The sequence below is a fragment of the Lycorma delicatula genome, chromosome 1, assembly GCF_047948215.1.
Source record: "Lycorma delicatula isolate Av1 chromosome 1, ASM4794821v1, whole genome shotgun sequence".
NCBI lineage: Eukaryota > Metazoa > Arthropoda > Insecta > Hemiptera > Fulgoridae > Lycorma > Lycorma delicatula.
In genome coordinates this window covers 272327769-272354291 of record NC_134455.1, presented here as the reverse complement: position 1 = coordinate 272354291, position 26523 = coordinate 272327769, and the positions used below count along the sequence as shown (strand labels likewise).

General features: G+C 29.3%; 1 protein-coding gene across 5 annotated transcripts in view; it reads left to right on the top strand.

Moving 5' to 3' along the window:
* Positions 1-26523, top strand: part of LOC142331717 (protein phosphatase EYA1-like) — a 321428-nt gene that overhangs the window by 227564 nt on the left and 67341 nt on the right. For all 5 annotated transcript variants that reach the window (XM_075377768.1, XM_075377758.1, XM_075377778.1 and 2 more), the window contains exons 8-10: positions 2388-2560; positions 19259-19379; positions 23705-23779. In XM_075377768.1, the coding sequence (XP_075233883.1) occupies positions 2388-2560; positions 19259-19379; positions 23705-23779 (369 nt within the window). The remainder of the gene's footprint in view (positions 1-2387; positions 2561-19258; positions 19380-23704; positions 23780-26523) is intronic.

The following is a 26523-nucleotide window of genomic DNA, read 5'->3' as shown; positions in this document are numbered from 1 at the left end:
TATTCAATAACAATAAAAAAAAAAAAAAATATGAAAATAAATCAGAAGTTATTAGTAAAATAAAATTTTATGTACTTTTAAAAATGTGTATATGCAATTTAGTAGGTGTACAAGGAAGTCATGTGGTGTCCACATCAGATTTTTTACTATATTTAGCCATTTATTTCATGTACACTTCTGTTCATTTATAAATCATAATTTTAAATATGTAATAGTTATTTTTGCTTTGTTTTAATTTATCTACTTTATTTATTTTAATTCTGTTATCTTATTTTTAAAATTGATATATATCTTTTCATCTCATTATCTACAGTTTCACAAAGAATTGTATATGGTTTTTCATCATCATAATAATGGAATAAAATATAATTTTATCTATGCTGTTAAAGTGTCTTGTGACATAATAATTCCATTGTATTAGGAAAGATAACGCCCATGTGTAGGTAGTCATCATTAATGTTTTTGGTGGAATGTATTAATTATGTTGTTTGGATATTTTCTAACCCCTAAAGTCTGGTTTTATCATAGAGTAATATTGAAATTATTTCTCTGTTAAATTTTGTAAACTTATTAAGTTAAAACCTTGTTAGGCATCAACTTTTATTGGTTCAACAAAAGATTTATAATAATTAATTTACTAAGCATTTGGTGCTGTTTGTATTAATACAATTGTATAAATTAAAGTTCTACTTACCAACAAATTTAAAAGTATATATCTGAGTACTTTCGGAGCCATTACTCCATCATCAGGATTTCCCAAAAGATGTTAATTCAAATGTATAATTGTAAATTAAAACTGTTACTTTCATAATAGTCGGTCGTCAAGAAATAAAATTAAATTGTATGTCAGTAAGACCGTAACGTCATGTTCGTAAGATGTTTGCATCTATTATGAAATATAGTTAATATTAAATGAAATATTACCAACGTATTAATAACACTGATAGACAAAAAAAAAAAAATTTAATCTTTCTCTAAGTGTGATACCATTTCTTGATTTGCTTTTTTTGCGTACATTACAGATCTGTAAATACAATTTTTCTGTCACCCTTAGTTTTAAATAAATTAAGCTTAAAAAAAAATTAAGGAAAAATACAGTTAAAATCTGTAAAATTTATAATTTTGCATGGCGATACCGTGGAGTCAAATCAAGGATGGAAAGATTTCCATCCTTGGAATCAAAAAATGGCAACCTTTAATTTATTCATTAACTTGTAGAGTGTTAAAATACTTAAAATGTAATAATATAAAACTGAATAATGAAATGAATATTAAATATACAGCTTTAAATAATGGATATGATACTAAATTAATAAATAAATTATACACCACAATAAAAAATAAAATACACATAAAGGACAATAAAGCTAACAAACAATAATATAATAAATGAATACACTAAAATTGAATACATTATATATTATAATAAATTTTATAAAATATTTAAATTAAAAACAGCGTATACAACAAATAATAAAATACACAAATAATGAAAACCCTTCTATTGCAGTAAATCAAGATAGTAATTATAATTTAGAAAAACAAGGAGTGTAGTCTTAATTGCAAAAATTGTGAGTTAAAATATATTGGAATGACAAAACTTTCATTCGCCATTAGAATTAAACAACATATTAATTGTATTATTAAAAATAATAAAGAAAAATCTAATTTCACTAAACACATTTAGAAACGATATAATTATAACCCTAGCGAATGTATTAAAATATTATGTTATTAAAATATTAAATGCAATAATAATTATTATAAAACCAGTATTTTAGGAAAATTTCATATATATTTGAATAATAATAAATTGAAGAATGAACAGGTCAGATTCGATAATGATATCCTTTATAAAAAAATTATATATTAATTAATTATTAATAGGTTGATAATATTTCATTTAATATTAACTCTATTTCATAATAGTCGCAAACATCTTACGAACATGATGTTATGGTCTTATTTACATACAATTTTATTTTATTTCTTGACGACTGACTCTTATGAATGTAACAGTTATAATTTAAATACAATTATACATTTGAATTTGAATTAACATCTTTTGGGAAATCCCTGATGATGGAGTAACGGCTCCAAAAGTACTCGGCTATATACTTTTAAAATTGTTGGTAAGTTGAACTTAAATTTATACAATTTATAATATTCCCATTATTAGCAGATATTTTTATAATTACATGTATTCTTTAGATATTTATTTTTTAATAAATATGATGATATTTATTTTTTTTAATAAATGTAATGCTTTAGTTTTATATTTAATGTAATGCTTGCTCATTCTTTTTTAACATGCTTTTTAATAGTTTTATTTTTCATCTAAAAAACATTTTTACTCAATTTATAGATGTATCCTGATTTTCTTGCAGGACTTAACCAGTGCAGTAAATCAGGTTCCTCTGGACAAGGAACAAATGGTTCTTCTAATACCAATGGTTATTTAAACTCATATGCAACAAGTTCATATTCAGCACATCAGCCATCATCTGCATATACTGCATATGCTGCTGGATATAACTCACAGAATTATGCTGCTCAACAAGTTAGTGTTGAATTTTAATTTGCAAAACAAATTTTTTTAATTTATTTGTTGTATGAATGTGTTAAATGAAGATATGAAATCAGCTGAATTGAACTAATTGAATTTAACTACTGTTAAATATGTACAATTTTCTTTGTTAAATCAGATATTTACTATGTAAACATGAATTTTGTAGTTATGTTATTCATAAGAGGAACTCTGAACGTAAAATGTGGTGAAAGAAACACTACTGATAAACAACAAAAACACCAAATCATTTTCCAAATGTGAAATTTATTATTATGAAGTTTAAAATCAAAATTGATAATGTTGCTTGGAATTAAAACTTCACATTAATCCATCCATGTACATATTATTTGGGAAGGTTTCATTTAGAATCTTTTAACTGAGTAAAATAGTTTACCTGAACAGAGGAAACTGGCCTTTTGATAATATATAACAAAACAAAACTACTTTACTCATGATAATAAATATTGTACCTGCCTGTGCCTACCTGGGCTCATCTGCTTCTGGTCTCCTGACTAATATTTTTTTAATATTTCAAAAATATACAAATACTAAATAGAGACATGAGATAATAAAGTATTATGCTGCTATCACTATGCTGATTATATTACATGTAAATCTAATATAATCAACATGTAAACATAACATAATATAAGGCAAGTCCATTTATTCTTCATATCAACTAATTACATCCTGAATCTTTTACACTTTTTTTTCATTTGTACAGTTAGAATAACAGTAAGTATATTAATGTTTCACATGATTCATGTTACCTTAACAATAATTTACATTTATTGTTACTTTCCATCCCTGCCTACGTAAATTAAATTTTGAATACAGTCGTCAGTTTTTAATTAACTGATTTCAGCAGATAACTGAATTTAAGTAATGCTGAGAGCATTTTTTTAATTAGAAGGAATGTGGAAAGGTAGGAATTCAATTGACAACAGGATACTCCATCAGTGCACTTATTAGTGTCAGGAGTTGACAATGAATCCTTTGTAATTCCTACAACCAGATGATACATCAAATTAAAGTGTTTGAGAAATTAGTGAGCATATTTTGAGGCCAAATTAGGCAGCTTAACAGGCCTTTAGATGACATCTCCATCAGTTACACATGGGTTCTACTAGCCAGTTTCTAAAATAAATAAAAATTACAACAGTAGAGCAAAGAAAAGTCAGAATGGTTTCTGGGCAATTGAATTTGAAATGTTTAAAGAAATTGTTTTCTTTTCTCTTTTTCACCCCGCTCTAAATAGTCTGTAGAGCCACTAGACCTACCATACCCGCTGGTTTTGTAATATTTCCATTTTATCATATTGCTTTTTCTATTTTAATCTTTCTTAGAATCTACCCCCATCTCTTATAGTCATTTTCCCTTTCTGATTAAACCCCTCTCTTTGGGTGCTTCATCCTCATTCTTCTATAATTTAATAGATTAGAAATAGTTATCTGTCTAAAATGTGTTCTTTATTCAGCAGAATATTTTGATTTTCATCCGTAATATTTCTCCCCTCTTCACCAATACTTTTCTGACCTCTGATCTTTCCATTAATAACATTTTATTTTTTATAACATCTGAATTCAATTTTTCTGTGAACTCTTACCCAGCATCCTTTTTTCTTCATTTACCACCTTCCTGTATTCCTACTAAGCAATTTTACAATTTTGTGTTACTTATAAATCCTGTATCCTTTCTTCCTTTTTTGTTATTCTTTTTAACTGCTACTTAGTTTTTAAATTCCACCACAGAAAGTTCACAAGAATCTTTCAATTCCATGATTTTGATTACCATGATCTTTCATGTCTATCTTGATACTATGAATTGTTGGTTGAAGTTAAATTTGTTAGATTGCAAATTGTCAAATATTCATCTCCTGTCACCTAGATCATGACCTTTCTGACCAGAAAGTGCACTGCTCCTCTTAATGCCTAAAAAATGCTTATGTAGGAATCACTTAATTTTTATTGTGATTATCTGTAAATATTTTTAGCGTTTAACAAGACATAGTTTCCAATAATGTTTCCCTTCCATAACCATTTCATAAAGACTAGTTCTTGATAGTCATGAAGATTGTTAATAGAGTTCAATGGCTATTAAAAGCTTATCACAGATCTTTTCTTTAATTTTCTGTAATAATAATATTTTTTTTTTATTGTTTTCAGTCATTTGACTGGTTTCTAGTGTTAGTCATTTCATCCCAGTGTACCCCCTACATCCTACATCCCTAACAATTTATTTTACATATTCCAAATGTTGCCTGCCTGCACAATTTTTTCCTTCTACCTGTTCCTCCAATATTAAAGCGACTATTCCAGGATGCTTTAATATGTGGCTTATAAATCTGTCTCTTCTTTTAACTATATTTTTCCAAATGCTTCTTTCTTCATCAATTTGCTGCAACATCTCTTTATTTGTCACTTTATCCACCCATCTGATTTTTAACATTCTCCCGTTGTACCACATTTCAAAAGCTTCTAATCTTTTCTTTTCAGGTACTCCGATCATCCAAGTTTCAGTTACATATAAAGCTATGCTCCAAACATGTACTTTCAAAAATCTTTTCCTGATGTTTAAATTAATTTTTGATGTAAACAAATTATATTTCTGACTGAAGGTTCGTTTTGCCTGTGCTATTCAGCATTTTATATCGCTTCTGCTTCGTCCATCTTTACTAATTCTACATCCCAAATAACAAATTTCTTCTACCTCCATAATCTTTTCTCTTCCTATTTTTATATTCAGTGGTCCATCTTCGTTATTTCTACTACATTTCATTACTTTTGTTTTGTTCTTGTTTATTTTCATGTGTTAGTTCTTGTGTAGGACTTCATCCATGTCGTTCATTGTTTCTTCTAAATCTTTTTTACTCTCAGCTAGAATTACTATCATCAGCAAATCGTAGAATCTTTATCTTTTCACCTTGTACTGTTACTCTGGATCTAAATTTTTCTTTAACATCATTAACTGCTAGCTCTATGTAAAGATTCTTTATGTAAAAGCTTCTTTCTTATGTTCTTTAATTATTACTGTTGCTGTTTGGTTCCTGTAAATGTTAGCAATTGTTCTTCTATCTTTGTATTATTTGAACCCTAATTTTTTTAAAATCCTGAATATTTTATTCCAGTCTACGTTATCAAATGCCTTTTCTAAGTCTATAAATGCCAAGTATGTTGGTTTGTTTTTCTTTAATCTTCTGAGCGCTAAAATTGCTTACCTTGTCCCTATACTTTTCCTGAAACCAAATTGGTCTTCTCCTAACACTTTTCCACTCTCCTCTCAATTCTTCTGTACAAAATTCTAGTTAAGATTTTTGATGCATGACTAGTTAAGCTAAGCTATAATAATAATAGTGTGTTTATTTGTAACTAAAAAAATACATTCAATTTGAAAAGACAAAAAGTTACATTCGATTTGAAAAGAAACATAATACAGATACGCCTATATACTCGTTACTAATATAACACTATACAAACTGAAAACACTTTCTTCCAAACGTGGACATGACCATAAGGTCGTCTGCCTGACGACCCTAAAATTAGTTACTACTAAATTGCAAAATTATTCATTATTAATTATTATAAAATTCCTTATACGTCATATATTTTTACAAATAAAACAAAATAAAAGGTCCCTCCTTTTCCCCCTCATATTTGACCATTTTATGCAATACTCATACATTGAGCACACAGTGGTAGGTAATAAAGACGAAAAGAAAAGAAAATTATAATAATTTTACAAAAATTTGTTAAAAGTTGAATCTATTATTAAATGTTCGTATAAGATAATGTCCCATTCAAATATTTCACTAAAATTCTCATCACTTCCATTCAAGAGCCCAACTATACCTTCCTCTGTTAGAGTCCCTTTCTCTTAATTAATTTTCCAACCTCCGATAAAATCAGACTCTTACCTACAAAATGAACACCTTCCTCCTCACTGCTATTACATAATGAGCATATTCTGTCATTCAATTCCTTACTGAAATTAGAATTGAGAGGTAGCATGCCACTTCTTGCTTTAGAAATAGTACTCATAAAACGCCTCGTGTTTCTGTCATTAATATAATTATGCATTTTCAAATCATGATCCAATTTTGAGAACAGACTGAAATTCCACCCTATGCACTTGCAACCACCCAGGCCTGTTTAGCCTCCACCCACATTCTCAAGACTATCCATGAAAAATATATAGCCCAGCTCTCTTTCTCATCCTCATTGAACTCTGCTTCTAATCTTAATTTCACTACTACATTAAGCCACGTTTTAAACCACCCTTATTTTTTCTCTATAATTCACTTAGCCAATTTATTGGGAAGTCTAAATTCTGGCAGTTCAACACTTTCATTACATATTTGAAATGGATTTCCCCAGCCTGCACTGACATTAATCTGCATCTGCTTCCAAGTACAAACCGTAGTTTGGCATGTTTCATAGGAAGTCCAAATATTTTTTAAAATCAAACCTATTAAAATTCTCGAGTTCCTGACCTACTATGTATCCCCAGACCTGCGCACCATACATCACAATTGTCATACAGGCGGCTTCATAAACCCTGTGCTTCACTGATAATGGTATTCTACCTTTAATAAAAAAACTTCTCCACAAACTGTTCATTCAGACTTCACCACGGCAGTTTTTTCTTTGAAATGCTAGATCATTGACAGCTAAGAAGTAAATATCACCCCCAAATATTTATTGCTATTTACTACATCAATGGGACTGACTCCCAATGTCCATTTCTCGTTAGCCCTTAGTATTCCTCCCCATCTAAAAACCACAATTTTTTACTTATCTAAATTAATATTTAATTTCCACCTGCTGCAGTAATATTGAAATTTGTTGATCATTGTCTGAAGTTTTTTTGGCTCAGATGCTAACAAAACTAGGTTGTCTGCATAGAGTAACACTCTGATATTCAGGTTACGGATCCATATCCCTTAACCCACTTCCTCGTGCAAATCATTTACAAACAGAGAAAATAATAATGGAGAGAGCAAGCAACCCTGTCTGACACCACATGAAGTACAAAACAAATCGGTTACTTCATTTTTACACCAAACACAAGATTTAGTATCTTCGTACTATACCTGCACCAAGTTTAAAAATTTACCAGACAATCCTAAGCAGGAGAGTTTGTAAAAAAGTTCATGCCAGTCTACGTTATCAAAGGCAGTCTTTAGATCTACAAAATAACAATAAAGTTTTTTTCATTCTTTACAAATCTTAAGTTAATTAATTAAAGTTAATTATAAAGTTAATTATACTATAAAGATTAAAAATATTATCCGTTACAGAGTATCCTCTCCAAAAATCTGCCTGGTATTCATTTAAAATCCTGTTCTCGGATACCTACTTTTCCAATCTGCACAATAAGATACCTGTAAATATTTTCAACAAAGAGCTCAGAAAGGACATATTTCTATAGTTACCAACTTCCTGCAATGATCCTTTTTGTGAAGGGGAAGATTATTGAGTTCTTAAAGGAGGCCGGAATGCTACATAAATTAAATATAAAATTGAATAAATTCAGCACTAGGGAAAAAAATTCATCTGGAGCCTGTCTGTAAAATTCAAAAGGGATTCTATGGATACCTGGGGCCTTATTGTTTTTCACTTTCTTAATTATTATAGCCAATTCTTCTTTTAAGATTGGATGGTCCAACTGTTCATCTTTTGCATTCAAGCATGCATAAATTATATCTAAACTTGGATCAATGGTAGTAAGCAAGGCTAAGAAATAAGCATTCCAAACCTCTGGGCTGATATCGCCTGCACTCTTATATGGCTTAATATTAAAAGACTTAACTAATTCCCAAAACCCATTACTGTTCCTCATGTTACTAAATTTACCGGATATTTCAGATATATGGTTGCTACACTTCTCCCTGCACAATCTTTGTACTCTTTATTAGCGTCCATGTAGTCCCTATAAACTAACTCTGAATTGTTAATGCAGTACAATGTAAGTAACTTAAACACTCTATCCCTGGCCTTCCTACACTCAGCATCAAACCATTTTTGTTTGGGCTGTACTACTCGTACTTTTCCGCCACCGGAGTTTAACTTTTATTAGATGCCTCCCTATAAATACAATTGTTCAAAAGATCAACCACCTGATTTGAGTTTGTAGGTAATGAGCGTAATGTTATGCATAATTCTTACAACCTATTTGTATAAAATAAATCATCACTTCTAGACCAACGTAATTTTGGGAGCAAGGGAGACCTTCTGATTCTCTATTAATTTCAACATAAATTTCAATTTGTATTGGCATATGATTGGAGAATGTGTTTGGAATGACCACGAAATCCTTAATTATTTCTAATCCATCAAATGAGACACAGGCAAAATCTATAACTGAGGATCCTCTGTCACCAACAAAAGTATATTCTCCTTTTTTATCACCACCCATCCTTCCATTCAACACTATTAAATTAAAAAACTCACATATTTCTATTAATTTTTTTACTCTTTCTATTTACAACTACATCTTTAGAGCACCTTGTGCTCTAACCCGGCACCTATATCTAACTCTTCCGGTATGCACTAGCAATTCTCACATTGAAATCCCCTATCAAAAGACAACATCTGTTTTCCCCATGATCCTCCATCCAATTTTGCAGTTCACAAAAATTTTTTTCCCATTCTATTTCATTATTTCCTGATAAATAAACTGGGAACAACAAAAATTCCTTCAGTGGATGCTGAAATAGAATAGTGTGCATTCCCCCAAATTAAAAAACTCATCTTATGCTGTAAGCACACTTTATAGCCCATTAACATTCCATCTTTAGTTCTTTCCCATGGTGAATTTCTGGCAGCCAGCAGCCATCAAATGGAGTAACCTGAAAAATAATTCTCCCAAGAATCTACCGCATCAAATTCAACATGCATCTATGTAAGAAAGAACACATCATAACTACTGATGAAATTAAAAAGACCTAAATGACTTCACTTACTTTCTAAATTTGCAATATTATATGCTAACAACTTAATAGAACCACTCCCATCACTACTGCATACACCATTGAAAGCCCCCTCCTCCAAAGCCAGACAGACGACCCCTTCCTAATCCTCATTTTCCCTCCCCAACATTCTTTTCACCCGTACCCAATTAATCTCTTTCAAAAAATTAAGATAATTTTCCATTCCCATCTTCTCTGCCACACATCAAATTAAGCTCTTCTGTAAGAACCAATGTATATTTATCAAACACCATTCGATCGACTATGACCAATAGTCTCCTAGAATTATCAATTTTTTGCAGCTCCTTTCTAGTGCCAATAGCATAGCTACCCCTCTTTTCTACGTTTCAACAGAAAAATCCTTTTGAATGACATATCCTGTGTTTTTTAATTTATATGTATTAGATAGAATTGCCTGAATGTCATCATCTCGAGGTATGTGTGCTGTAATGGGTTTATTATCCTCCTTACCAAACCACTGTGCCCAATTAATAAAAATTTCAGATTTAGTTTTAATAATCCGATTGCAAAAATCAAGTACAACCTTTTTAATGTCATCATTCCTATTGTATTTCAAACCTTTGAAAACCAGGTTGTTTTTCCAAGCCCTATTTTCTAAATTGATCAGCTTATCCTTAAATAACCGATTTTTCTCTTGTAAAGAGCTAACTTCAGCTTCCAAAACTTTGTTTTTGTCAATGAGTCCATTCAATGCAGATTTAATAGCGCCCACATCCTCCTTCATGGCTAAATTCGCTATTTTTTGTCTAGTAAATCACTAATAATTCATGTTAAATTATATATAACCGTCTATTTCGGCTATATATTGTGAGTTCACTTCAAAAATTTCTTCAGTCTCGCTGAATTAATGAAATCCTGTTTCTCTGAAATACTAGAAATACCTGTAGTTGTAGGAGATTTCAAGAAGGATGGTTCCCTTTGTCTTTTACCCTTGAAATAATGTTCATTATTCTTCATAACACACATATATAAAATATATAAGGTGTATATACATATACATGTAACATAATAACCATTTCAACACACATTATAATAAAATAAACAATACAGGCTCCAGGTTGTTTTTTAACTTGGATACACCTCGACTTAGGTCTTATAAAAAAGGTTAAAAGAAAAAGACCTTTATACCCTTGTATCAAAGCTCAGAAATGAATAGGACACCCCGGAGTAGACAGGCAGTAAACAAGGTTTATAAATATGTAACAGTAATGAAATATACTATATGTGTATAGGTATACACATATAGTATGTTATAAAATAATATAATAAAAATGATATAGTACAATAAAAACAATAATATAAATTTTTTTTAAATAAAAAAATAATAATATAATAAAATTAAAATAATAATAATCAGCACAACAACAAAAGAAAAGAAGGGAAACGAAATTGCAGACAAACATTTTCAGTAAATAGTGAATAGTATGCAGTATTATATTTAATTAGAATTATCAATTTTAACTGTTCAATAATTTTGAATACTTATCTAAACCAAGCTATAGAATTCAGATAACAAAAGAATTTGAGATAACAACTTCCTGGAATAATACTGTGACTTTATCATTCATATAAAGACCATTAACAATCGATCTAGTACACACCAGATATAATCAAAATGAATTAAATGAAGTCTAACATCAGTTTAAGGTTATAATAATGATGCCTGCAAACTTTTGGTTGTAACTAAATATAAAGACCACAAACATAAAAATCACATGACTGAATCACCAGTTTTTCAAGATTTCAGTTTTTCAGTTTTTCTTGACACAGAAGTCAAGTAAAAATTCACTAGAAAACACCAAAAATAACACAAAAATTTACAGAGCTAATAAACTTATATCATCTTCCAAACAAACAAAGTGCTGCCAACCTCCTTTAATTTTCTATATAATCTCATCAATAAAAGTAGATGACTTTTCATTCCTCACTCATCATTTAATATATCCCTTTTTTCCTACTTAAATTCCCTGACACCATTTTACCAGTTTTTGCTTATTCATAACATTTTTCCCAATAACAGAAGTTGGCAATAATTTGATCCACAGATCCTTTCACTCAAAGGGGATTGAATATGAGCATACCTTGCAGTTGTTAGGATTTGGAATTGACACGTATATTTTAAAGATACCCACTCCAAGCAGAATGTTGCTGCAGCTTAAAGCATGATATAGTATATACAAATCTTGAGTAACAGGCAGAACTATGTAGCAAGTAGCATATACAATAATAATTCTAGTCATGTATTTTAGTGTAATCACTTCCTGAACACCATCATACAAATTCGTTTAGCATATAATGTTGCTGTTCAGAGATTGCTTTTTTCTATGATGAGGAGTTGTTTAGATTATCATTTCTCAACCTTTTTTGCACAAAGGTCAGTAAAATGTCTAAAAAATTCTGTGGACCACTAAGTTGTTCAACCTCATTTTTTTACCTATGTGGGTATTACCAAGAAATATATTATGTCATGTGTAATGTTATAAACCTAGAATTATGTTTTGAATGCATACGAAAAATAAATAATTTAATTGGAAGTAAACTATCAAAAATTAATCATCATTAAACAGATAAATCGTATAAGCAGAATTCCTGGATATCTGAACAACTTCAATTGAAGATCAACAGTTACATTAAGATGATTTCTATATTTTGTTTTTATTTGAAGGAACGTCGAAAATCCTTTCTCATAAAGATAGTAGGTTGCTGAAAACTGCATTAGGATTTTCAATCCTTCAGATAATTCACTAAATTCACCGTTCACTGAAGGTGAGATCCAAGATCGGTCTTGAAACCTCAATTAACTGTTCTTTTTTCGATGTTGAAAGTTTATTCTTGCGATTGTTAGCATGAAATGGATCCAAACCCACAGAAATTTATCATAACATTATTTGGGAAACATGTTTCAAATTATTATTTGTTATATTTGGTTTGAATGATTTCAATTTAATTTAAGTATGCTTGTGAACTATCTGTCCCATCATCATGGATCGCAGGTTGAGAAACATTGGTTTACAGCAGTGATTCATGCCCTCAGAAAGCTCCACGCCCCTCAAAAAGTAAAAAAAAATATTTAATGAATATTTCCCAACCCCCAATCCAAATCCAATGAAACTTAGTTAAAATTATTTAGCTGCGTTGATAGCAACAGGTATTAACATGCATGTATGAAGTGTACAGACATGAGCAATTTATAGGTTCCAACTTGATGTATATGTACTCCTTGTACTTTGGTCTACTAGCATAATATTCACTGTGAGAGTCTCATGTTCGAACATGCATATAATATGTTTGAACACATCGTGCTCTAAGCAATATTAAAAAGGCAAGGGATTGCAGAATGTCATTTAGTTTCGAATGCGAAGACTGCACTGTTGCCTTTATTTAAGTTTTTAAAAGTGTAGTTTCATGGAAAATAATAATAGTTGAGGTTTTGGTTTTATATTACGCAATCAAATGATGTAACTGTGTTTTTTTTTCAATTAGATTCTTATGCAAAATGGATAAATTTGTGAAAAAACAAAGTGAGCCATCTACCTCTATGAATCGATTGGTAAAAAGACAAGAGTTACAATGACATCTTTTTATCTTTTTTCTGTTTAGCCTCCAGAACCACTGTAAGGTATTACTTCAGAGGACAAATGAGGATGTGTATGAATTAGTTATTAATTAGTTATTTAAATTACAGTTTTACATCATTGGATGGAAAGCCACAGTGAGTTGTTTACTTTCAAGTCCTCTCTGATGAAAGCATGAAGCCATCAAAATTAATTCAACACTTGGAAACTAAACACCTAGATTATAAAAGCAAACCCTTGGAATTTTTTAAAAGAAAATTACATATTTTGAGAATTCAACAAACTTCTATTTGTAAATCAAGCCATACTGATAAAAGCACACTTACAGCATCTTATCTTGTAGCATTAATAGTATCTAAGTTGTTCAAATCCCGTACAGTCGTAAAAAAACCTCATATTAACTGCTGCAATTGAAATGGTCAGTGTTTAATAAGCATTGAAGAAGCAAAAAAATTGAAAAAAATTCCGCTTTCTGATGACAGTATCAAGACAAATCAATGATATGGCTGCCGATGTTCACGATCAGATAATTCAACTAGTATTTCAATTTAATTTTTTAATATTTAATTTGATGAATCAACAGATATGGCAAACATTTCTTGGTTCTTATGTTTTGTGGGATATAAATGTGATTGAGACAGATCAATCAAAGAAAATATGTTGTTTTGCAAATCAATATCTGGTCATGTAACAGGCAATATTTTTTTATGTTTTTATGAAGCTACTTAAACCTATAAAATAGACTGGACAAAGTATATTACAGTATATAGTGACGATGCAAAGACGATAATAGGAAAGAACAGTGGATTTCTGAAAAAAATTAAAAGATTGTCTTGTACCAAGGGCAGAATGGACGCACTGCTTCCTTCGCAGACATTCTCTTGCCACAAAAAATATGCCCAAAAATCTCAAACAAATTCTTTGTAAAGCTGAAAAAATGGTTAATTTTATTTCAAGACAACTGTTACAGACTAGGCTGTTGGCTAAACTATAGGCAAAAAATAAAAAATCTCTTCTTTTCCACACAGAAGTCAGATGGTTTTCACAGGGGAATGTGTTAACCTGGTTATTGTAATTGAGAGATGAATTAATAATATTTTTCCTCAATAAACAGATGCCATTCTTAATGTTTTTCCAAAATAATGAGTACATGTTTACTTAACTGATGTATTTTTGCATTTAAACGACTTGAATGTGAATTGATGACTTGAATGTGATAAAAACATTTTATTAATGACAAAGTTCATGCTTTCATTAAAAAGTTTAATATCTGGATTATTCACCTTCAAAGCAAAAATTTTGATGTGTTTCCACTCACTTCCAATTATATTGAGTAAAATTTGAATGAAAAGGACACTATTCACCAAAGTTTGGATGGCATGAAGATACATTTGCATGAACTAAAAATTAAGTTGGAGTATTTTCCAGAATATAAAAATAATTTCTGAAGAAATGGGTACTGAATCCATGCAATGAAAACGTTGTTTCACCACATCTTACTTCTGTGAAAAGGTTTTTCGTCTATAGTTGCGCTAAAAACTAAATATAGGAATCGACTTTTATCACTTGAAAACAATTTTCTTTTGTGTGTTTTTAACAAATCCACGTATGGAGAAACTTTTAAATGAAAAACAAACGCAATCATCTCATTAATTTATTTTCTTTACTTGTATATTTATAAATGTAAGTAAAATGTTTATAATAAATGATTTTTTTCTCATAAAATGGTTTCATTATTGTTTACATGTATAGTTGTAGTCTAATTTCACAACTCCCCTTTAATATCACTGCAACCCCCTGGTTGAGAAACACTGGTTTAAAGGGATTACAGTTGTTACATTTGTAAATTCTATTGAAGAGATCTCCATGGTAGCACTGATGTGGTTCAAAATAACAGTGTTCCTTTGTTCATGTATCTAAAATTGTTTTGAAACCCCTGATTTTTGTAGAAGGATCACTTTATTATTTTACTTTTAAGATTATGTCAAGATTTAGCCTCAGAGACAAGAAATACTTTGTGTCAATTTGTGCTTTTATTATCCCTTGGATAATAATAATAATGTACTTATGCTCTAATTAAATCTGTTTATTCCTTTCTTCTTATTTCAATACTGAGAGCTATTTTATAGGTGTTACTCTGAAAATGCTAAGCATATTGTTAAATATTACCCTCAACATTATGTAGTGTTAAACATTAATAATACTATTTAACATCTATTAATTTATACTGTTACTAATGGTGCACTATATCTTGATTAAATATTACACTTGTTCCATTTTGTAGTTACACACTATTAGGACTGCACTATTAGGATGTAATATGAGATTAGACATTATTGTCAATTAAAAACACATTTTGACAATTCTATTATTAAAATTTATACAATATTATTTATTATGAATTAATAAAATATATTTTACATAATGTAAAATTTTAAAATAATTTATCTTAACAATTAGATAGATTTGCATATAATTATTCAAAATTTAAATATGTAACTAAACAATTTCTCATACTAATAGAAAATCATTAACAGTTATTGATTATAATTTAAATTTAATATTAATATCGAGAATAGCTTAATAGTAAAGCACTAGCTTTATAATTCAAAACTCTGAGAAATTCTTCATATACAACCCAATAAAGAATATACAGAATTAGGAGATCATCCAGCAATTATAATAAAATAAACCCCCAAACCAGAACAAAAAAAAAAAGCAATAAGAAAACCCAACAAAATTAAAACTAAAAGGAAATATTAATCAAAAAATTAAAGATACAGAAAGACCCAAAATAGGTACAAAAAAATAAATTAAATAATTTCCGAAAACAAGAAAATAAAATTAAATAAAAACTGCTTTATCTTGACAGTTATATCAAGATAAAGCATCTTATCGTGCTTGTTGAAATGTACACTCATTGTATTTACTTTTAGATTTATTATTCTGGTTTCAGTAAACATATTTTCTTACTTGGTATTATTTAGAGTTTATGTATTAATCTGTTGCAATTTTATTACATCATAAAAAACAAATCTAACATATAAATACACAAAAATATTAACATAAAAGTATTATGTTTCTAAGTAGAAGTTGTAGTAAATAATAGAACAATCTTAAAACATGTCTTCAAAATTCATGATAACACAACTTTAGGTATGAGTAACCTTTATTAGGGACAGAAAAATATACTATGATGACAATGATATTACTGAGGAAGAGATCAAAGTTCATTATTGAATGCGTAAAACCTGTCCAAACAGATTTGAAGATTTAAACATTCCTTTCCATATGATAAAGTCCTAACCACTTAACCGAATGAAAATAAGCCTCCTCATCACAATTTAGTCACAAGGTTGACTAAATTGGCTGAACCCAATTGCTGACAGACTTGATTAATAAGAAAAAATAAGACTTGATAAATATAAGTCAACTTGACTTGATAAGTTTACAGACATCAGTCAGAAAGTACCATATTTAATAAAAAAAATTACATGCAAGTTTCTTATATCTTATATAACGTCTTTCTTTTAGAAAAATTTTTAAGTACACAATCAGTGGGTGAATACACTTAAAAAGTAATTTAATTGTGTCGTGAAATAGTTAGTGATTTGTAGTTGTAACTAAAGCACATCTGTTGTAATAGTCACAGTGCAATAACACTTGCGAAGAGTACTTTACTGTTTGTCACCTGAACAGATGTTCTCTTCTGGAATGTTTCATCCATAATCTGCAACAGTGAGGTAGAGAAATAACAATAAAATATTGAAAAAATTGTGTTAAACATTTATCTTTTAGGTTTAATTAAGTTAACATACAAAGAACATCCCAGGCATATTCTTCATCTTAATTTTAGAGGTAGGCTGATTTATCAAATAATGTACATGTAATATCATTTGGAATAAAAAAGATGATTTGATTCATTGTGTAATCCCAAAATGAATCGGCTCTCAAATAAAAAGATATATATTTACCCTAAAATTGGCAAAGACAAACTTAATAATGAGGCAGTTGACTTAGGATTTTGATTAATAAATAGAAAACTGTTTAAATTGGTTTTCCTAAATGAAATAGTTTGGTTTCATAAATATTGGTTTATGTTTTCCTAAATATTTCTAATTCATATTTATGGAAAAAATAGAAATATTTCAAGATTTTTAAATTAGCATCAGTTTTTTTGTGAATCTGGTCCAGACAAATTTAACTCGTGCAAACAGCATGATTTTCACTCTGCAAATAGTTTCTCCCAAAAAAAAGAGAGAGATTTCTATCTTCCTGTTTTCATTAGAATACCAGCAGTTAGTTATATATCAGAATGTATAAGCAGATCCTACCAGATTGTCAAGTACAATGAAACCCAGAACAACTTAAGGGGCTGTAACAGCAAAGCTTAAGTAACTGGTTTAAAAATAACATTGTAACTATTAGCTACACTGTGCAGTGAACATGTTTAGTGGATCAGCAGTTCTTTCACTTATCACCTATGTCTCTCTCTCTCTCTCACCCTCTCTCTCTCTCTCTCTCCTTTTGGATTATTTCATAATTATTGGATAATCATGAGGATGCCATCCAAAGTATTATTATGTATTCCTAGTCTGTGCTGAGTATTGTTATTATTATATGAGTATTTCAGCATTTATTTCTATTTTAGTGATATTTAAAGTTCCGTGGATGTTTTTATACATTATTACTATTGTCGCGTGTTCGCAGCTCAGTCAGAATATTGAGAGATAAACAATTTAAGAATGTTTATATAATAATTACAATTTATTAGTTTCAGAACATAAGGAAAATAATACAAATCAGTAATAACAATAAAAATAATAAACAATAACAATAATAATAATAGTAATCACAACCACAACAATATTAATAATAATAAACAATGATTACATACAAAACAGAATTTAAAGTATTTGTCAGGATTTATTTTCAGATATTAAATATTGCAAACCAGAATTCAATCCATTAACAAAAGACATTATAATGACCACTAACATTTACATATTTAACAAACTGCTATTGTATTACTATAAAGATAATATTAGTCTAAAGTTCTTTTACTGCAAATTCCTTTCCTTTTTAACAAATAAAACTACCCTAACAGTTTATGAATGAGTTTAGTACTTTATCTCTTTCACTAATTGTCTGATAGTAACTCACCAAACAACCATTGTGGTCTCTCCCTATCCTCCCAGATGCTTGTGACATCACTTCACACGTACAAACACACATTAGAGATTTGCTCCTTCAGTAACTTACCAACCTCCTCGCAAGACACTTTCACTTCAAACTCACATAACAACTTCTTGCTTAGAACTGATTTCAACTCATCTTCCCTGGAGTATTTGTACTCCTATCCTCTTGAACTGCAGGACCTGACTCTAGTTGAAAGCATGGAAACATCATCCAAGCCTTACATTTTCCCATTATTCCTACTGTGGTCCAGTAATCTTTTCATGGAACAACATCATTTTGTAGGTGTCGTTGGGTAGTATTACAAAGAAAAATTATTAAACAGACCTGTAAGCATTACTAAAAGGGTTACTTTTGGCCCTTTTCTGGATTCTCCCATTATTATATTTTCTACTACACTGTACTTTCTTCTTAATTGGCAGGAATTCATTACTCAGGTCTGTTTACGAGTCTTGTTTCATTGTTATAAGAATTTTTATATCATCAATAAGATTAAGTTTAGTTTTAATAAAGGTAATTCCTGCTTATAAATTAAATTGGTTTTTGAAAATATATTTAAATTTAAAACCATTTTGGTACAGTTTCAAATTTTTATATGATTTTTTATTGATTTTTTGTAGAAAAGGTAGAAAATAATATGATAGAAGTAAAATAGAAAATAATTCTTTTTATGATTATATTTATTTTTATTTTTTTTATACTTATTTTCTTTCTTTTACTCTTAATCAGCACTTAAGTATTAATTTTAACAAATTTTCTAAAATTTATTGTAATTTTTCATAAAAACAGTTAGACATTAGTAAAAATGTTATTACATTACTTTGAATTAAAATGTTGTAACATTTGTTAATGTATTAAAATTAATTTAAGGTTTAATTGTAATTTATTAATCATAAGATTTGCATTTTACTTTATTCTGAAATGCTTTAGGAATATGGTGGATACAGCAATAGTTACGCTGCTACCTACTATGCTTCACAAGGTTATTCGCCATATGCTGGAAGTCCTTCATGTTCATTGTCATCTTATCAGTTGTCAAATCCAGTACCTGGTAAATTCTATTATATTATTATTCATTATTTTTACACGTTTTGTAGTTGTAATGCTGTAAGCATTATTTAATCTGACCAGAGATGAAAATCTGATATTGTGATAATTATTAATATTTATTATATTTATATTGTAATATAAAAATATAATCAAAATATTTTGGAAAGCGCAGGAGTTTCTGAAAAAGTTGTATCTCAGAAATAAATCAACTGACACTACAATCAACAGCATCAGTCACAGAAGATACTGATTGTTTTCAAAAACTGTATTTAATAAATTTGGCCCAGTTTTTTGCTTAAAAAATTTATAATTTTATATATATACTTTGTATTTCATTCTAGACTAAAAAAGACAGAAAGAGATTAATTCTTAAAAGTAATTTACTACTGTAACATGTACCTTTTTTAGTCAGGGTGTAGAATCCAATATATAAGATGATACAATATTGTAGATTTAAAAGGAGGTTAAAAAGTTGTACAGAAAACTTTGCTCTTAAAAAACTCTTTGTTATAGTCAGTTGTTATTAACTTTTTGTATTATTTCTAAAGCAGGAATCTTCAACTCGTAAGTAACTCGATTAACACCATTTTTAACTAGCTTGATCCATTTGTATTCATGTAAAATGAATGAAAAGTTTGATATGTGTTCAAGAAAATTTAAAATTCTTTAATATGAAACCATATCTCAAATCATACTTATTAATTTAATCTATAATATATGGTCTTCTGTCTTTTGATTTTTACTATACCATTTTCAATTTTTTTTTCATAATAATTTCCAGTGATTCAATTTAAATTCTTATTAAATCTCCTACTCATAATTATTTTTATGATTACTTCTTACAGATTATGTTGGTTTTAAACTGTTACCTAATATTTGTACTGGATGTCAGCTTTTCATGAACTTCTATTTGACATCCTTCTTTCAGACAATTTTGGTTTTCAAATTTCTAAATGCTATCTACTTACCATCCCTGATTTGTCATACGCATACTTCTTTATTTATTTCATGTACAAAGTGCAAATTGTTGTCCTTTTAGTGTTCTCTTAATCATTGGGAACAAGAAAATGTTGCAGTGTAGTACCATGTTTGGAGAATACAGACATCAGTGATGTCATCAGGATGGTGTTATTTTTGGCTAAATATCATGAATTAATGGTAAATTATGAGCTGGAGTGTTATCATGGTGCAAAATCCAAGAATTTTTTGCTCACATTTGTGGTCATTTTCTTCAAATTGCTTCTCATAAACAGCATTAAACTGCTAAGTAATAACTGTTTGTTGACGTTTTAACTTGTGGTGAGTGTTCATAATGTGTGATGCCATTATAATAAAAAAAAAAAACATAATAAGGAGAAGCTTAACATTTGATCTTGGATTGGTGTTTTCAGTCTATGTTCTTCAAGAAGCTTTCATCCCAATGAAAGCTGATTTACAGCTTCCTGAGTTTTTGACTGAACCTTTGTTTCAGTATCATAATTGTATTTCCATGTTTCATCATGTGTTGTATCACATTGAGTAATTCTGAGCCATCAGAGATGTCAGTTATTGCTTTTGTTGAAAATTCAGCAATTTTTAACAAAAAACAGTGTGAAAAATTGTTTCACTTGAGCCTTAAGAGATTCCCACCTCTTCACAAACTTCTCTAGTAGTGATTTGATGATAATTGATCATATTGTCTTTTATTTTGTTCATATTTTCATCAGTTTTTGATAGGTTAGGATGTCCAACTCTTTTGTTGTCTTTAACACCTTCATGGCTTTCTTCAAACCATTTGAACCACTATAAATCCTTGGTGTTAAGATAATATCCTCACCAAAAGCTTTCTGATCAAAATGACATATTAAATTTGTGACATCTGACACATAATTTCATATTAGCTGTAATGTATTATAATCATAATATTATAATTCTGTGGCAGCTCCACAGTTGCGCTCAGTCAGAAGTGTAATTCATTATTTTGTCTATTAGATATAATATAAAATAAATCCGATTCATTTGTTTTGTAATATAAACTCATTAATTTTTATAAAATACAAGTACATTCCATATGAATTCAATAATAAAATAATGCTGTTAATTACAAAAATATTGTTAAAATGAGTGAAGCATAATTTTACTCATCTCCTTGTTATAAAGATTTGCCAAAGATCTCTCAAAGAACACTATGTATAATAATTGATGATATTCATGGTCTCTGTTAATATTTTTCTATAACCTAATTATTCTCTGTACTGTATGTTGTCTGTATAAAGTGTTACAAATTTTTAGTGTGTAATATTGTTAATGAAACATAATACATGGCTCATAGTACTCAAACTTCAGAAACGTTATATTATGTGAATCTAACCAACTTATACTACTCGTTTCATAGTGTCCTAAGTTCAAGATACTTTCTTAATGTTATGTTTCTTGCTCAATCCCTTCTTGTATTTTCTACTGTGCTTTTTAATAACTTTCTTTTGATTACCTTTATTTTTCTTCTTTATCTTGGATTCCTGTGTCATAGAGCCGTATTTTAAAGTAAGGCCATAATTTTCCTGAATAACATTCCCACCCTCAATATATCCTATTCTCACTTTCACTCTGAATGGGCTGAGCTGCTGAATGAGATCCAAAGTGCCAATGGAAGTGCTGAAACAGGATGCTGAAATTCACAATGTTGATTCTGATTTACTTCATTGTTTAGTAACAATAACTGAGTGATTTACACTGCAGTTTGATAGTTCTTCCATATATCATGTCATTATGTGGTGTATGATACTTAAAAAAAAATTTAATTCAATGAAGCTGAAAACTGTACAAAAACAAAACTACACAAATAAAAATGACTTCAAGATGGTTTTTAGTGTAAAGTTCCTTACAGTGAAATCTTATGTGTTATATGGTTAACTCACTAATTATGAGTTAAAAGAGCTCTATTAACTCATTAATATAGCTCTAACTATTATGAGAGCTCTGTTTTTTAATATATATTCCATAATTTTTCCTTTAACATGTGTTAGCAGGACACTGCATGAATTCAAAGTTTTTCGGGGGACCAATTGAAACTTTCAATACATATGATGATAAATTTTCATAAAAAATAATTAAGAATATAAATAGTTTGCTGAAATAGTATGCTGAATAGAAATAGTTTGGTGAATGAAGGAAAAAATACCTGAATACAGCTGTACTTTGCTCACTTTAGGTTTTAATTTTGGAGAATTAAAGTAATTTTTCAAAACATTTAAGTTTTGATACCCTTGATGTACCATGTCTTTTTTAGTTATAAAAAATATAAAACAATTTTTGGATCATCTACAGTACATTTTCATTTAACGTGAAAGTTATAAAAACATTACCTGAGTCTGAGCTACTTCCACTCTAAATTAAGCTTCTTCAGGGAGTGCTGCTTAAAGCAATGAGTCTTTCTGTGCTGTTAGATGTGATGCCAGTGTTTAAATTAGGTTTTAAAGGATTTTTGTTGTTAGCAGTATATTAAAAAGCATGTATAGTTACAAGTATGTTTGTTCATTTAGTATGTTATTTTGTATGTAAATTTTGACTCCTTTGAATGTGTCTAGTTTTCCTGTTTGAAGTTCTAATATGTAAACTTGAATTAAACAGACATCCAAAAATACATACATCAAACATTCCTAATGAACATTTACTTAAATCACACGCACTCCTTAAACATATTACCAACAACATCAGTCCTTCAAAATCTAATCCAGAGACCAGTGCTACATCCAGTGGCACAAGAACACTCAGCAATGCAAGCACCAGTAATAAGCATGATTTAGAGCAAAAGGGTTGAGGTACATTTTAAAAATTTTAATGTAATGTAGTCGATTTAAAGACTGTTTTATAATATGTTTTTTTTTTTTCTTTTAGATTTCATATTTGTTAAGGTTTTTAAGTATATCTGTATAGGCCTAGTTCTGTGAAGTAGAAATTTAGAAATCCCTCCAATTGAATGTCATAATAAGATTTGATGTGTTAGCATCTTATCTCTCTAACATAACTTTTAAATTATTTTCATGATACAATCAGTCATAGTTTATGTTGCATTGTAAACTGAAAATCTTTATGTAGAAGTAAAAACAAAAAATGTTACTAAGAATGCAGAAAGATGTTGACCTCAGATAGAAAGTTTGATATTAAAGAAGCATGTTGTCTATAAGTTATACTATTGTCATGTATGTTTTCAGATTTTGATAAATTTATTGATGACGATTCAAAGTTGTAATTTTTTTTTCTGAATTTGTTTATACATATATTATTTGAGATTATTGATAAAAAATACTATTTTTCTAACTATATATTGTTTAATTTCATTTAAAGTTGAACCGTCACTTGTTCCTGATCCTGCATCACCTATCAAAGTTGAATCTGGAAGGAGGAGTAGTGCTGATTCAAGTAAGTCTAGTCTCTTCTAATCGAAATTATTAGGTTTTAAACAATAAATGAATAAGTTTTAATTATTATGTTATTTTTTTTATTTTCTCTTAACATTTAATCAGAATAAGTATTGCATGGTGAATAGCTTTTATTATATTAATTATTGATGACAATAAATTTATTGTTATATGTAATGTATAAAAAAAACTGGAATTCATGCAAACATTCTCAGCATTTAGGTAGTTGCATACTATAATATACCAGTTAGCTTCTTTATGACATTATTCAGGGTCTGTAGCACTTAACCCTTCTACACAAGCTTGTGAAACAAAAAGTTCCAATCTTTGTGTTGTTGGCTTTCAGAAACAAATCATAAATTTAGAATTGTTCAATTAAAATTCAACTCTTACAGATTCATCTAAAAAATCGGAAAAATGTATAAAGGTATGACAAAAATTTATGGATTTCTAGTGAATGGTTGACATTTTCTGTCAAAAAAAAAGATTAATGAAACACAGGAAAAATTATTTTTATGCATATTAGATACGAGCTCATATATACAAAACTACAGTATAAATTCTTTGGTCTTATAATATAAACATTTACTGTGATTGATTTTTCAAAATTCTCTGTACATAAAGAGAAAAGTTGAATGAATGATTTGATGTAATATATAAAATTCAGATGAATATTAGCAATTATAAAAAAATGAAATTACTGAGAAATCTTTATGGTGTAATTTTTTATGACAACATATGAGGGTTGTCAAAACGTTTTGAGCCTAACATAGAAAGACGTATTTTTTCTGTCAAATATAGTTTTATTTTTAAACAAAGTCTCCTTTTAAGTCGATACATTTTTTCAGCTATGCTCTAACCTCTTTAACCCTTCCAAATAGTAGCTGGCGTCTTTCTCTGCAAGATAGCTGTTTCGTATGCAATAACCTCCTCATCTGGTGAAAATCTCTTTCCTGCAAGCGAAACTTTAACATTAGGAAACAAGAAAAAGTCACTTTGGGCCAGATCTGGTGAATATGGTGAGTGGTCAACCAATTCAAAGTACAGTTCATGAATTTTAGCCATGGCAACCATTGAAGTGTGAGCAGATGCATTGTCCTGATAGAAAAAAAGCCCTTTCTTCTTCTTCAAGTGTCATCACTTTTTGCAATTTCTGTCCTCAGCTTGTCAAGTAATGATGCATAATCCTTCACTATTATGCATCATTATTGTTTTACTTTATTATTTTACTTTTCTGAAGATAATCTATAAACAAAATTCCATTACTCTCCCAAAAAACAGTTACCGTCACCTTCTTAGCTGTTGGAACTATCTTCGCGTTTTTCGGAGCAGGAGCACCTTTTTCAGTCCACTGTTTTGACTGTTGTTTCATCTCAGGATGTAGTGGTGGATCCACGCTTCATCTATAGTTATGAATTGACACAAAAATCTGACTCATTTTGCTTAAACTGCTCCAGCAGGGCCTTGGAAATGCTCATATGAATGCATTTTTGGTCCAAAGTGAGTAAACGCAGCACCCAATGCACAAATAGCTTATGCATATCCAATTCTTCAGTTAATATATGTGAAATATGTTCTTTCAATATGCCCATAGCCCCTGCTATCTTTCTAACCTTAATTCATCGGCCATCCAATACCATTTGGTAAATTTTATTGATGATATCAGGGATGGTTGCAGTTTTTGATCACCGTGTTTAAATTCAGCTGCCCATCTTTTCACGGTGTCAAATGATGAGACAGAGTTCCTGTAAACAGTGTTCAACTTGGTTTTAATTTGCTTAGGCATATTGCCTTTCAAATGCAAGTATTTAATCACAGCACAATATTCGATTTTTTCTATTTTCACAAAAACACTCACAATGACTTATTCAGACAATTATCAAACAACCTGTGAATGTCCAAAATGCCTGAAATTGTAGTGAGTACCTTTCAATACATACGCAAACACATTCCCTAACTTTTGTTGATGAGTGCTGCCATCTTCATGTTGAGGCTCTGAACTTTTCAGACAACCCTCATATATATTTAGAATTGCATCATATAAAATGATTTGTGTATTTATTATATGTGGTTTAATTATATTTGTGTATTAATCAAGCACTGCAAGATTATAGTTGTACCAACACTGCAAGAGGAGATTATTTCCCATCTTTATGTTGATAATTAATAATCAAACCTAGCTGATCAGTAAATGAAATAATTATGATTAAAAGAAATCATATTTTATACAAATATTACAGTGATATCTGTAAATCATTACATTTAAAATTTTTTACTAGCCATATAACATTTTTTTATTTTAAAATTTCTTTATTAAAAATGTTTAATATACTTTCACATTATCATTATATGACTGGCATAAGAGTCAGATGGATCTGTGTATCAGATTGATGAGAGGGTTAAGGTAATTTTAAAAGAGGATAAGGTAATGATTGCTGTCTAAAAGAAAGACTCCAGTCAAGCATCACATAAGGTAATGAATGCTTTCTAAAAGGTCCCAATCAAGCATCACTAGTTAGAAGCCAACAAATAGTCTCCCATTCTACATCTATTTTTTTCTGTTTTTCTTTTTGGGCTTAATTGTTTAGCAAAACAATTTTAGATAAATATTACAAAGCATATTGGGAATACTTTTATATATGTATATTAAATGTTATGTACAATTCATTTTTGAAATATCTGCAAAAAATTTCAAGAACTTTTCATAACTACAATGAATTTCACTTATGTTAAAATTGATAAAAA